Raw genomic sequence first — 13,589 nt, forward strand, 5'->3', positions numbered from 1 at the left:
AGATGGTTTTTCAAAAGCAGGCATGAAAGGTGCCATTCGGGTAAAATTACCCCGTTCCCCACTTTAACCTTGGCTTCTCTTCTCCCTCCTGACGTGTTTTTTGGAAGCTGGTTGTGCAACCCGCCCAGGTTACCGGCTTCCAAGAGCCGCTAGTATTATCAGAGTTTGATTAAAGGTTGTGTGTTTTCAAATCCGTCTTCCGGATTTCTTTATTCATTCTTTCCATCTCACCTGCTAGCGAGACAAATTCAGGCTTCCCTGTAGGGCTCCCTTCAGTTAAATACCCTGGAAACAAACAAACAAAACACAGATTAATCACAAGCGTTTCCTTCTCCTGTTTGAATGCTGACAAGGCGACAGCTCAGCTGCAATTAGAGCTCAGGCTTAAAAGCTAAACCAGCTTGTGGAAGTTTTCTCTAACAAAGTCCATAACCAGGTTAGGGAGCATCCAGTCTCTTCCCCCACCAAATACAGGCAGTATTTACAACTTCCGATCTTTCGTTTAGCGACCGCTATCGAAGTTACAACAACACCAAAAAAAAGTGACTCATAATCATTTTTTCACACAGCCATCTCAGCATCAGCATCCTCTTTTAACAACCCCATAATCCCTTTCCGGGGTGGATTCTGGGCAACTGAATGGAGCTGACTGTTTTACTGGCCGGATGCCCTTCCCTGTCGCCAGTGCGGAGTTTTTTTTTCCCAGCAGATATATTCTCAAGTGTGCCCACAGAGAAAAATATCCAGTTGCCTCTTGAAAAAAAAACATCTTTTGGGCCAACGGGATGAAATTTGCAAAGCTGCATCCCAACGGTGTTTTTTTCCCCCCCTTTTAACGGCTAATTATTTTTCGTTGTCAAGTGCGAAGCTCAAAGGGCCTTTTGGTGGCGCTGCAGACTAAAGCGCTGTTAAGTAACACCAGCTGCCTGCAATTACTGCGAGTTCAAATCTCACCAGGCTCAGGGTTGACTCAGCCTTCCATCCTTCCGAGGTAGGTAAAATGAGGACCCGGATTGTGGGGGCAATAAGCTGACTTTGTATAAAAAAAAGAACACCGCTTGGGGGGGGCCGAAAGCCCTACTAAGCAGGTGTATACAAAAGTATGAAGGCTATTGCTTAACGCACTGTAAGCCACCCTGAGTCTCCGGAGAAGGGCGGCATATAAATCAAACCAATAAATAAATAAATAAATAAATAAAAGAGCCTTAGTAGTACAGTGGTTTAAGGCACCCTGTTATTAAGCTGGTTATTAAGACCAGCTGCCTCTAATTACTGCAGGGTTCAAATCTCTCCAAGGCTCAAGGTTGACTCAGCCTTCCATCCTTTCAAAGGTAGGTGAAATGAGGACCCAGTTTGTGGGGGCAAAAAGCTGATTTTGTATAAATATACAAAAGGATGAAGGCTATTGCTGAGCACATTGTAAGCCGCCCTGAGTCTCCGGAGAAGGGCGGCATATAAATTGAACCAATAAAAATAAGTAAGTAAGTAAGTAAATAAAGGCCTCGTGTGTTGCTGAGTGGCTCAGCAATGCCTCTCTTGCGCCCCGAGAGAAATTCAATATATCCTCCCTGACCTTAATTGGATGCATTTGCATTCCTGTGCACCACGCAGAATTTATCCCTTTCCTGTCTGCTGAAGAAGACCGGGGGGGGGGGGGGGGTGGAGGGGGGCAGGCCCAAAGTTTACAGCTGCCGCTTCCCATCCTTAAACCGGAAGGGATCCCATTCCTGGACATCCCCACTTGAAATCATTGTCTGGCTCCCGACGTGTGTTTTGTTTTCAGGAAAGACAGTCACAAAAGGGCCCAGAGAGGAAGCAAAATGAGAGAGTATAGGGACGAGCAGAGGCCATTGTGGCAGAGCCAAATACATCCTGCTTGGAGGAGAGCCTGGAGTTTGGGAGACGCTTTTCAACGCTCGGACATGAGACAGGATTAAGGAAGAGAAAGAGAGATGGGCAGCCTCGCCGATGCGTGCATGGTTTGGTCTTGCTGGGGGTGGACGGATTTTATTTTTTTGCAAAAAGTTTTTTTATTGTTTATTTTTTCCAAACATACAAATGACATCTTTTTCAGAACAGAGCTTTGATCCGGTCATCAATTTGTTCAATCAAGGAGAGAAGCAACCTAGAACTAAGGAGAAATTTCTTAACAGTGAGGCCTGGCCTAACTCCCCTCTTTTAAATTTTTTAAATTTTTTAATTTGTGGCTTTATAAATTGGGGGTTTTAATCTGTGTTTCGGCCAAAATATTTAATAATTTTAAGGGATTTTTAATATTTGTATTATCTGTATTTTATCTTGGCTGTTCACCGCCCTGAGTCCTTCGGGAGTAGGGCGGTATAGAAATTTGATTATTAATTAATTAATTAATTAATCAGTGGAACGACTTCCCTCCAGAAGTTGTGGATGCTCCATCACTGGATGTTTCCAAGAAGAGATGGGACAGCCAATTGTCCAGAACGATATAGGGATCTCCTGCTTAATCAGGGGGTTGGACTAGAAGACCTCCAAAGTCCCTTTCCATCCCTGGGATTCTATGATACTATTTGCAGCTACCGTGTTTCCCCGAAAATAAGACCCTGTCTTATATTGTTCTGAACCCTGAAATAAGCGCTTGGCCTTATTGCTATACGCTCAAAAGCCCGATTGGGCTTATTATCAGGGGATGTCTTATTTTGGGGGAAACAGGGTATCTATCTATCTATCTATCTATCTATCTATCTATCTATCTATCTATCTATCTATCTATCTATCTATCTATCTATCTATCTGCCTATCTACCTATCTACCTATCTGCCTATCTATCTATCTGCCTATCTATCTATCTATCTATCTATCTATCTATCTATCTATCTATCTATCTTGTTTCCCTGAAAATAAGACCCTGTCTTATATTGTTCTGAACCCTGAAATAAGCGCTTGGCCTTATTGCTATATGCTCAAAAGCCCGATTGGGCTTATTATCAGGGGATGTCTTATTTTGGGGGAAACAGGGTATCTATCTATCTATCTATCTATCTATCTATCTATCTATCTATCTATCTATCTATCTATCTATCTATCTTGTTTCCCTGAAAATAAGACCCTGTCTTATATTGTTCTGAACCCTGAAATAAGCGCTTGGCCTTATTGCTATATGCTCAAAAGCCCGATTGGGCTTATTATCAGGGGATGTCTTATTTTGGGGGAAACAGGGTATCTATCTATCTGTCTGTCTGCCTGCCTGTCTGTCTGTCTGTCTGTCTGTCTTGTTTCCCCGAAAATAAGACCCTGTCTTATATTGTTCTGAACCCTGAAATAAGCGCTTGGCCTTATTGCTATACGCTCAAAAGCCCGATTGGGCTTATTATCAGGGGATGTCTTATTTTGGGGGAAACAGGGTATCTATCTGTCTGTCTGTCTGCCTGTCTGCCTGTCTGTCTGTCTTGTTTCCCCGAAAATAAGACCCTGTCTTATATTGTTCTGAGCCCTGAAATAAGCGTTTGGCCTTATTGCTATATGCTCAAAAGCTCGATTGGGCTTATTATCAGGGGATGTCTTATTTTGGGGGAAACAGGGTATCTATCTATCTATCTATCTATCTATCTATCTATCTATCTATCTATCTTGTTTCCCTGAAAATAAGACCCTGTCTTATATTGTTCTGAACCCTGAAATAAGCGCTTGGCCTTATTGCTATATGCTCAAAAGCTCGATTGGGCTTATTATCAGGGGATGTCTTATTTTGGGGGAAACAGGGTATCTATCTATCTATCTATCTATCTATCTATCTATCTATCTATCTATCTATCTATCTTGTTTCCCTGAAAATAAGACCCTGTCTTATATTGTTCTGAACCCTGAAATAAGCGCTTGGCCTTATTGCTATACGCTCAAAAGCCCGATTGGGCTTATTATCAGGAGGATGTCTTATTTTTGGAGGGGGGAAACAGGGCAGCCATCCATGTCTCCTCTCGAACCCTTTTCTAACCCCTCACTTCTAGCAAAACTGGTAGGAGTTTATACGAAATTCTTACTATAAACAGAACTGAGAATAAGGAAGCAAAACTCTGCCCTAAGAGACATCTGTTTTCTCGCAAAGTTTTCAGGTCAAGTAATTACTCATGAATGGTTGTTTATAATAGATGCAGGCCCCGGTTTGGGATAACCCCTTCTTACTCGGCCTGGGGGCCGACGGAGCAGGGGAGAATTCACCTTACTGGACACCTGTCATTTTAATTATTACCTTTGGATCCGTCCTTCCCACACGCTTTGTCAGCGCTTGCATAATTTTCCATGTAAATATATATTTTTTTAAAAAATGAGCTCTATCAGCAGCCTCTCTTCCTGTCTCCCGTATTAGCAGCTAGGGAAAAACCTTTTAAAGGATTATTATGACGGTTGAGCCTCTGGGTGCATACGTGGGCGGGCGGGCCGGCGAACAGAGGCTTAAAAACTTAAATCTGCCTCTCCAAAATAACGTTTAAAGAGTTCACGGAATGACGATTCAGTGGCAGGAAGATATAACCTTTGATTTAAAAACAGGAACAAAGAAGGAACGCTTTTCTGCTTTTTCAACTCTGAACTTTTTTTTTAAATCCAAAGAGAAATAAGCCGTGTGACTTGGTGTCTTATTTCCCCTCTTTTTAAAAAATAAAATAAAATAAAGAATATGCTATGCGGCTAGTCCAGCAGATCGCAAGAGGCAGAACAGAGATTAGTGTGTCAAGCTTGAGTGCTGACATTTTTGTACCCGAGCCAGTTCATAATTACCGGCGGGCAAAAAACAATTAACATTTTAGATTAGGCCTTAATGTCTGGGATTCTGCGCATCCTTAAATCCTACAATTGTGGCCTTGGTGCTCTTTTAATATTAAAAACGTAGAATGATAGAGTTGGAAGGACCTGAGAGTCTATTGGAATAATGAAATCAGCAAGTGCACAACGAAAGGCCAAATCCCTTTGAAGTGCAGGCAGTTCTCAATTTATGACCACAAAGATTTATGTTGTTAAGTGAGGAATGCGTTGAGTGAGTTTTGCTCCATTTTACGACACTTCTCACCACATTTGTTAAGTATCATAATCATCTTCCTTTAACAATCCCGTAATCCCTTGCGGGGTGGAGTCGGGGCAACTGAACGGAGCTAGCAGAATGTTTTAATGGCCGGATGCCTTTCCTGTCACCAATGCGGAGTTTTGTTCAGCAGAGATATCCTCAGTGTGCCCAGAGAGAGAAATATCTGCCTCTACCTAGGATCGAACTCTCACAGCCTCCCGATTGTGAGGCGAGAGCACCCCCTCTAGGCCACTGCACCGCTCCTGTTAAGTGAATCACTGCAGTTCTTAAATTAGTGAACCGGTTGTTAAGCGAATCCGGCTTCCCTGTGGACTTTGCTTGTTAGAAGGTCGCCAAAGGGACAACGCCACCGTCATAAGTACGAGTCAGTTGCCAAGCGTCTGAATTTTGCTCGCGGGTCCGTGGGGATACTGCAACAGTCGTAAGTGTGGAAAAACGGTCCCGAGTCCCTTTTTTCAGTGCCGTCGTAACTTCGAACGGTCTCTAAACGAATGGCTGTCAGTCAAGAACTAATAATGTGGGAAGTGAGGCAAGTGAGAAAGATCTTGGTTTATCTGTGGCTTAGCCCGGCCGTTTTGCTCAGCTTTGCGTGACCCCCCCCCCCCCCCCGAGAAGAGATTCATTTAGTAATTATGCCAATAGAAAGCAAGTTTTTTTTAAAAAAAAAAAATCAATGAATAGTTGATCAAACTATAACAAGAGAACGTGTCTTCCCCGATAGTCCTATTGAGGTTAATCATTGGGAGGCCAATTCAAAATATTTTCTAGCACCACCGGTGTTTTAATAACCGGATTATTACCTGCATTTTGGCAACATCTTATTTATTTATTTATTTATTTATTATTTATTTATTTATTTATTTATTTATTTATTTATTCATTCATTCATTCATTCATTCATTCATTCATTCATTCATTTATTGAATTTCTATACTGCCCTACTCCCAAAGGACTCAGGGCGGTGAACAGCCAGATAAAATACATATAATACAAATGTTAAAAAAAGCATTAAAATACAATTAAATAATTGGCCCGGAAAACGAAATTTAAAACACCCCAAATTCATAAGACAAATTTAAAATTGAAGAATTTTTAAAAGTTTAAAAAGTTTAAAAGAGAGGTTAGGCCAGGCCCGGCCTGCTGGAAAAGAAATGTTTTGATAATCTGGATAATTCCCCAATAGGATTGGGCACATTTGGCTAAAAAACAACTCTTCGGAGGCTCAGTCGGTGCCCGGATGGCAAGGCAACGGGCATTGAACCCAAACTTCCCTGAGCAAATTCGCGGCGTTCAATTAACTTCCCTCCACCCCGTTTCCTCTTTCTCAAGTCGAGGCCGTGTAGCGACCGGGAGATCCCTTCTCCCCTTAAACAACCCCTGCAAAATCTCGACCTCACTTGGCACTGGGGCAAGCGTGAAATGCGAGCCGGCCAAGAGCCATCAGCCAAGAAGTTGCTTCTTGGGGGCTCTCCAAGTCCCAGAATCTTGCTTCTCTCCAGGGGTATCAATTGATTTTTTTCTTTCTTTCTTTCTTTCTTTCTTTCTTTCTTTCTTTCTTTCTTTCTTTCTTTCTTTCTTTCTTTCTTTCTTTCTTTCTTTCTTTCTTTCTTCCTTCCTTCCTTCCTTCCTTCCTTCCTTCCTTCCTTCCTTCCTTCCTTCCTTCCTTCCTTCTTTCTTTCTTTCTTAGCTAGGGTTTCGTTGCGTTAACGGCAATTTGGCCGGGGTTTCCTCGCGAAAATTTATTTATTTATTTATTTATTATTCAAATTTCTATACCGCCCTTCTCCTTTCGGACTCAGGGCGGCGAACAGCCAAAATAAAAGCATTTTGTACATAAAGTACGATTAAAAATAGATTTAAAATAATTAAATTTGGCCCATAGTTTAAAATTTATCAATTTAAAATCCATATCGAAATTTAAAACCAACCATAAAATCATAAAATCAAGAGAGACCGGCTAACTGAAAGAGATGAGTTTTTAGGGCCCGACGAAAAGTCCGGAGGTCGGAGATCACTCGTATAAATAACTTTATCTCCACCCCCCCGCCCCCCGCATCCCCGCCTTCTTCCTGTAAGCAAATTTACCATCAAACTTATTTATTATGTATTCGCCACGTATTGTGCTGTCCCACTCGCACACGTAACGGTGGTTTAGTGAGTCTATTAATATTCCCCCGGTTCCCTTCACCAGAACCCCAGAACAGGGGTGAAATGCTCCCGGTTCGGACCGGATCACCCGATCCGGTAGCGATGGCGTGACCACGGAGACGTCTTCGGACAGCGATGGCTCTTCGGCTTTGAAACGGAGATGAGCACCGGCCCCTAGAGTCAGGAACGACTAGCACAGATGTGCGAGGGGAACCTTTTACCTTTACCTTTATGTTGGTGAACTATCTCCCCCAGAAACCCCCACTTTGGGCCACTCTGGCCAGGGACGTGGCAGTCCCACAACAAGGCCGCCGTTTTTTTTTAAAGAGCTGAAACCTCACTCCGCTCCTTTAAGCATCCTGTAGAACTTCTCCATTTTGACTTCAGATGGCTTTGAGGTTTTGGGTGGGGTGAGGAGATGACTCAGACCTCGGTGTCTGTTTTCCATCAGCTGGAATTCCCAGGAAGGGTGATGATTCCACCAGCTGGGCAAAAAAAAAAAAAAAAAAAAAAACCAAATCAGTGTTTTGAAAGCGCTAAACTTCAAAACCGGCTCCCAACCGGGCAAGGTTTGAGCCGGATAAAACTCTCTGGTTTACCGCTCGAGTATCAGTTTCGGTTTGTTAACTGTAGCATTTCCAAGAACGGCCTTTCCGAGCCCCTGAATTGGAAAACTACATCCTAAAATCCCGGCCGCACCCTTGATCAGAATGGACCGAATGCAAAAAATCTATGGAATGCATACCCCTGGCTGCCCCGCACTTTATTTCGGTCTGGTTTGGCAGCATTCTTGGCTTTCAGATTTACATCTCCTTTTTTGGCAGTATTCGGGGAGCCGGGCTGGTTCTGTTTGAAGGCAACCTTGCTGCAAGAGAGTTGTCTGTGTGTGACTTTGCTTGACTTGGGGGGTGGGGGGTTTCAAAACCTCTGCCCCATAGGTTCCTTGGCAGTGTCCTGGTAACCCTAATTAAGACTTTAACAGGATTGTTGGAAGGTTGAAGGTTGGTTACATCCTGGCATGGTGGTTTTATAAAACCTGGGGGGGGGGGGGGTGATCTTGAGCCTAAGAAAATCAAATTAGCTCACCTGCGTACCTGCTACGGTATTCTGGTATGTGTGAACAGGTGCAGGCACGTAGGCCAATTCTAGTTTCACACTCAAGATTAGGTGCGTTTAATATGATGCTCGGTGCAAGAAGCTGGGCTTGTTGGCTGGAAACGTTCGAGACCCGAGCGCCACAGGACGGGGTGAGCGCCCGTCCTCGCCTCAGCTCCTGCCCACCTAGCATTTCGAAAGCGTGCTTCATCATTGGAAGCTTTCAAGAAAAGACTGGACTGCCATTTGTCAGAAATGGTGTAGGATCGCCTGCTTGCGCAGGGGGTTGGACTAGATGACTTACGAGGTCCCTTCTAAACTCTGTTATTCTGTTTCTGTTAAATGCGAGTAGATAAATAGGTACCACTTTGGTGGGAAGGTCACAGCGCTCCCTGTTGTCAGGACCGTGGAAATTTCTTTGGACAGAATGGGCTCCACGGCCTTGAAATGGAGATGAGCAGCGCCCCCTAGAGCCGGCAATGATTAGTGGAATAAAATCTATATTACCTTTTCTTTTTTTTAACCTTGGTTTATTTAGAAGAGAGGTGTGGAATGATGGCTCCTTTATGATTTGTGGACTTCAACCCCCCAGAATTCCTGAGCTGGCAATGGCTGGCCAAAATGACTGGTCAGAAACGGTGTAGGGTCTCCTGTTTGGGGGGGGGTTGGACTAGATGACCTACAAGGTCCCTTCCAACTCTATTAATCTGTTAAATCTGACTTACAGCTAAAACAGAGCCCCAAATTTTCACCGCTAAGCAAATACAGCTATTGTGAGCTGTGTCCCATTTTACCGTGACGTTTTTGGCCACGGTTGTTAAGCGAATCACTGCAGCTGTTCAGTGGACTCTGGCTCTCCCCCCCCCCCTTGCTGACTTTGCTTGTCAGCAGCCAGCAGACTCTCCAACCGTCATAAATAACACGCCAGTGGCCAAGTGCCACTTTCATGACGCTAAGCCAGGATATAGTTAAAACATAGCTTGTTGAAGCTGTTGCATCTTCGTTACACGAAGCGTGCAAAATATAAGCCATAAGTCACTTTTTTCAGTGCTTTTGTAACTTTGCATGGTCACTAAACGAACGGTTGTAAGTCGAATTCTCCTTGTACTTCCTTTTTTTTTTAAACGCCTTCCCATTTTATGCCTCCGGCTTCTGAAAACATAATTAGAAGGAGATTGCGTAGGAAGGAGATGGACTTAATGGCCCTGGAATCCGCTTAGTTGGAGGCTGTTTTTGGCCGGCTGGTGCTTTGCTCTTTTAATCTTACCTTGGGCCAGGTAACCACAACGGGCGGGGAAGGGGAACGCGCAAATCCTTCTTGCTGTATTAAATGTGTAGTCCTTTATATAGAATAGAATACCAGAGTTTGGAAGGGACCTTGGAGGTCTTCTAGTCCAACCCCCTGCTTAGGCAGGAAACCCTACACCACTTCAGACAAAACTTCTTCTGAAAAACTCCCAGTGTTGGAGCATTCACGACTTCTGGAGGCAAGGAGTTCCACTGGTGAATTGTTCTCACTGTCAGGAAATTCCTCCTTAGTTCTAAGTTGCTTCTCTCCTTGATGAGTTTCCACCCGTTGCTTCTTGTCCTGCCTTCAGGTGCTTTGGAGAATAGCTTGACTGCCTCTTCTTTGGGGCAGCCCCTGAGATATTGGAAGACTGCTATCCTGTCTCCCGTAGTCCTTCTTTTCATTAAACTAGACATTCCCAATTCCAGCAACCGTTCATTGGTATGTTTTAGCCTCCAGTCCCCTAATCATCTTTTTCTTTTAAAATAAATTTTTATTTGAGTATAAATATTAAAAAAAAACATAACATAACATATACACAACAAACATTTATACAACATATAAACAAAAAGATTATGTTTCCTTCTTAAGCATTTTTTCGAAGTGAAAAAAATTTCACTTATTTATTCTACTTATAATATATTTCTTCACCTCTCCTTAATCTAATAACATTTTTTTAAAAGTCAGGACTAGTTCCTGCAACCATTCATCGTATGTTTTAGCCTCCAGTCCCCTAATCCTCTTTGTTGCTCTTCTCTGCACTCTTTCTAGAGTCTCCACATCTTTTTTACATCGTGGCGACCAAAACTGGATGCCAAGTATTCCAAGTGTGTCTTTATTACCAAGGCCTTATAAAGTGGTATTAACACTTCACGTGATCTTGATTCTAATCCCTCTGTTTATGCAGCCTAGAACTGTGTTGGCTTTTTTGGCAGCTGCTGCGCACGGCTGGCTCGTATTTAAATGGTTGCCCACTAGGACTCCCAAGATCCCTCTCACAGTTACTACTATTGAGTTATTACTACACAGTTACTACTATTGAGAATATTGGATACTATTCTAGTATCCAATATTCAAAGTACATGCAACTGAATGGAGCTAGCAGAGTATTTTACTGGCCGGATGCCCTTCTTGTTGTCAGTACGGAGTTTTGTTTGGCAGATATATTCCCAGTGTGCCCAGAAAGAGAACTATCCGCCTCTACCTAGGATCGAACTCACAGCCTCCTGATTGGAGGCGAGAGCTTCCCCTCTAGGCCACCGCACCGCTCCCCAACATCTTCAATAAGCTATGTTTTAACTATATCCTGGCTTAGTCTCTGCGTCCTTAAGAGCGAGGTTCTTGGTCCAAGGCGTAACTTTTTTGTCCATTGTGCCGCAGGCTGGAGGAGCTGCCGTTGGACGTGCTGAGGCAGAGGGAATCGAAATGGCTGGACATGCTGAACAACTGGGACAAGTGGATGGCGAAAAAGCACAAGAAGGCAAGTCAACGACATTGAAAGCGTCGCGCAACCAGTGGCATCCTTCCTTCTCTCTCCTCTGGGCGCCCAAATCGCTTCTCTGGGTCTTCATCCTTGCTCTATCTCAGGGGCAGAGCTGTGAAGACTTGTGTACTTCAACTCCCAGAATTCCTGTGCCAAATGGGAACCGTCACTCTTTTCATGGCCGTGGTAACTTTGGAACCGTCACTAGGTCGCTAAACGGGTGGTCCTAAGTCGAGGACTTCCTGTACATTTATTTGGGGGGGTAAAGAGCAGCTGTTCTTTTGGTTCTGCTCCTCTGCCAGCTTCAGCCCAGCTGTACAGATCCAGAGTGGGAAAGGGGGAGAATTTTTTTTTTTTGCAGGGGTGGCAAGAGACAAAATGGGATGCCATGGCTCAGTGGCTAAGACGCTGAGCTTGTCGATCGAAAGGTCGGCAGTTCAGCGGTTCGAATCCCTTGTGCCGCGTAACGGGGTGAGCTCCCGTGACTTGTCCCAGCTTCTGCCAACCTAGCAGTTCGAAAGCACGTAAAAAAAAATGCAAGTAGAAAAATAGGGACCCCCTTTGGTGGGAAGGGAACAGCGTTCCGTGCGCCTTTGGCGTTGAGTCATGCCGGCCACGTGACCACGGAGACGTCTTCGGACAGCGCTGGCTCTTCAGCTTGGAAACGGAGATGAGCACCGCCCCCTAGAGTCGGGAACGACTAGCACATATGTGCGAGGGGAACCTTTTACCTTTATTCTATATATTCTAATCTAAACTAATAAAAAGGAAAAACAAATTGCCGAAAAAACCCCACCAAAAATCAACCGAGAGAGAATTGGGAAATTGGGATGCTGATTTGTTTTTATCTTTTTAAGTGTTTTTATATTTTATTTTTTATTTTTTTTGAAAGTTTTTTTTTATTTTTATTTCTCATAAATATACATCAATGTACAATCTCTTATCCATTATTAATCATACGTATTACCTTTTGACTTTCATATTAGTTCATTTCTTCATCCTAAAGAATTTGGGTTTACTCGGGATTGCTCTTCTACCATTCCATCTCCCTTATTTTTACAACAACCCTTCCTCTCCTTCTCCCCTCTTTCCCTTCCCTCCCTTCTTCTATCCTTTTCTACTTTCTTCTTCCCTCCTCTCCTTCCCCTTCCTTTCCCCCACTCCTCCCCTCTTCCTCCCTTTTCTAACCCTCTCTCCTACTCTTATTTCCCCTCCCTTTCTTCCTCTCCTTTTCCCTTCCTTCTCTCTCTCTCTCTCTCTCTTTCTCTTTTCCTCCCTTCTCCTCTCTTCTTCCTATCTGTCCCTCTACTCCTCTCTCCCTTCCCTCCCCGTTGCTGTGTCCATTTTCAATTCAATATATTTTGAAGATGGCATTCGAGCAACCCCGATTCTCTCTCTATATACAATCTTTAAGCTTGTGTGTTGTGTATGTGTTTTTTTTCAGCCATGTCTCTCATCGGTGCCTCTTCTCTCCTTTTCAGATCCGTCTGAGGTGCCAGAAAGGAATCCCACCTTCTCTACGTGGCCGGGCGTGGCAGTACCTTTCGGGGGGCAAGGTCAAGCTGGAACAGAATGCCGGCAGGTTTGATGTAAGATGCTTTGGCGAATCAAAAGACGAAGGGGAAAGTTTCGGCAGGTAGTCCTCGACTTACGAACAGTTCACTTCAGCGACCGTTCGAAGTTACGACGACACTGGAAAAAAATGACCCCGGATTGTTTATTATCACAGTTAACGGCCGTGGCAGCACCCCCCCCCCCGAAGGGTCACACGATCAAAATTCAGATGCTCCGGCCACTGAGTCGTATTTGCAATGGTTGGCAGTGCCCTGGGGGGGTCACGTAATCAATCCCCTTTTGTGACCACCTGACAGGCAACATCAAGGAGGCAGCCAGGTTCACTCAGCAACCGGGTTGCTAACTTAACCGACTGGCAGTGATTCATTTAACAACCGTGGCAAGAAAAGTCGTAAAACAGGGCAAAGCTCACTTAAATGCCTCGCTTAACGACAGAAATCTTGGGCTCAATTGTGGTTGTAAGTCGAGGACCACCTGACAGTAAAGCTATCCTATTCCCATTCCCATTCCCATTCCCATTCCATTCCATTCCATTCTATTCTATTCCTGCATTTTATTCTATTTTCTTATTCCTATCCTATCCTATTCTATTCTTTCATATTTCTATCCTATCCTATCCTATTCTGCATTTTATTCTATTTTTTATTTTATTTTATTTATTTTAATTTAATTTAATTTAATTTAATTTAATTTATATATTAAATATAAATAAAATAAATTATTCTATTTTTCTATTCCTATTCTGTTCTATCCTATCCTATTCTGTTCTTTCATATTTCTATTCCTATTCTATTCTATTCCTGCATTTTATTCTATTTTCTTATTCCTATCCTATCCTATTCTATTCTTTCATATTTCTATCCTATCCTATCCTGCTTTTTATTCTATTTTCCTATTCCTATTCTGTTCTATCCTATCCTATTCTGTTCTTTCATATCTCTATT

General features: G+C 43.3%; 1 protein-coding gene across 1 annotated transcript in view; it reads left to right on the plus strand.

Annotated features, from left to right (window-relative positions):
- The window catches only part of TBC1D10A (TBC1 domain family member 10A), a 33,141-nt gene that overhangs the window by 8,906 nt on the left and 10,646 nt on the right, over positions 1–13,589 (plus strand). Inside the window, exons 2-3 of the mRNA XM_070951646.1 lie at positions 10,968–11,067; positions 12,552–12,659. Of these exons, the coding sequence (XP_070807747.1) occupies positions 10,968–11,067; positions 12,552–12,659 (208 nt within the window). The remainder of the gene's footprint in view (positions 1–10,967; positions 11,068–12,551; positions 12,660–13,589) is intronic.

Source organism: Pituophis catenifer, unplaced genomic scaffold, assembly GCF_029215685.1.
Source record: "Pituophis catenifer annectens isolate HBS135680 unplaced genomic scaffold, rPitCat1.0.hap2 SCAF_10, whole genome shotgun sequence".
Classification (NCBI taxonomy): domain Eukaryota; kingdom Metazoa; phylum Chordata; class Lepidosauria; order Squamata; family Colubridae; genus Pituophis; species Pituophis catenifer.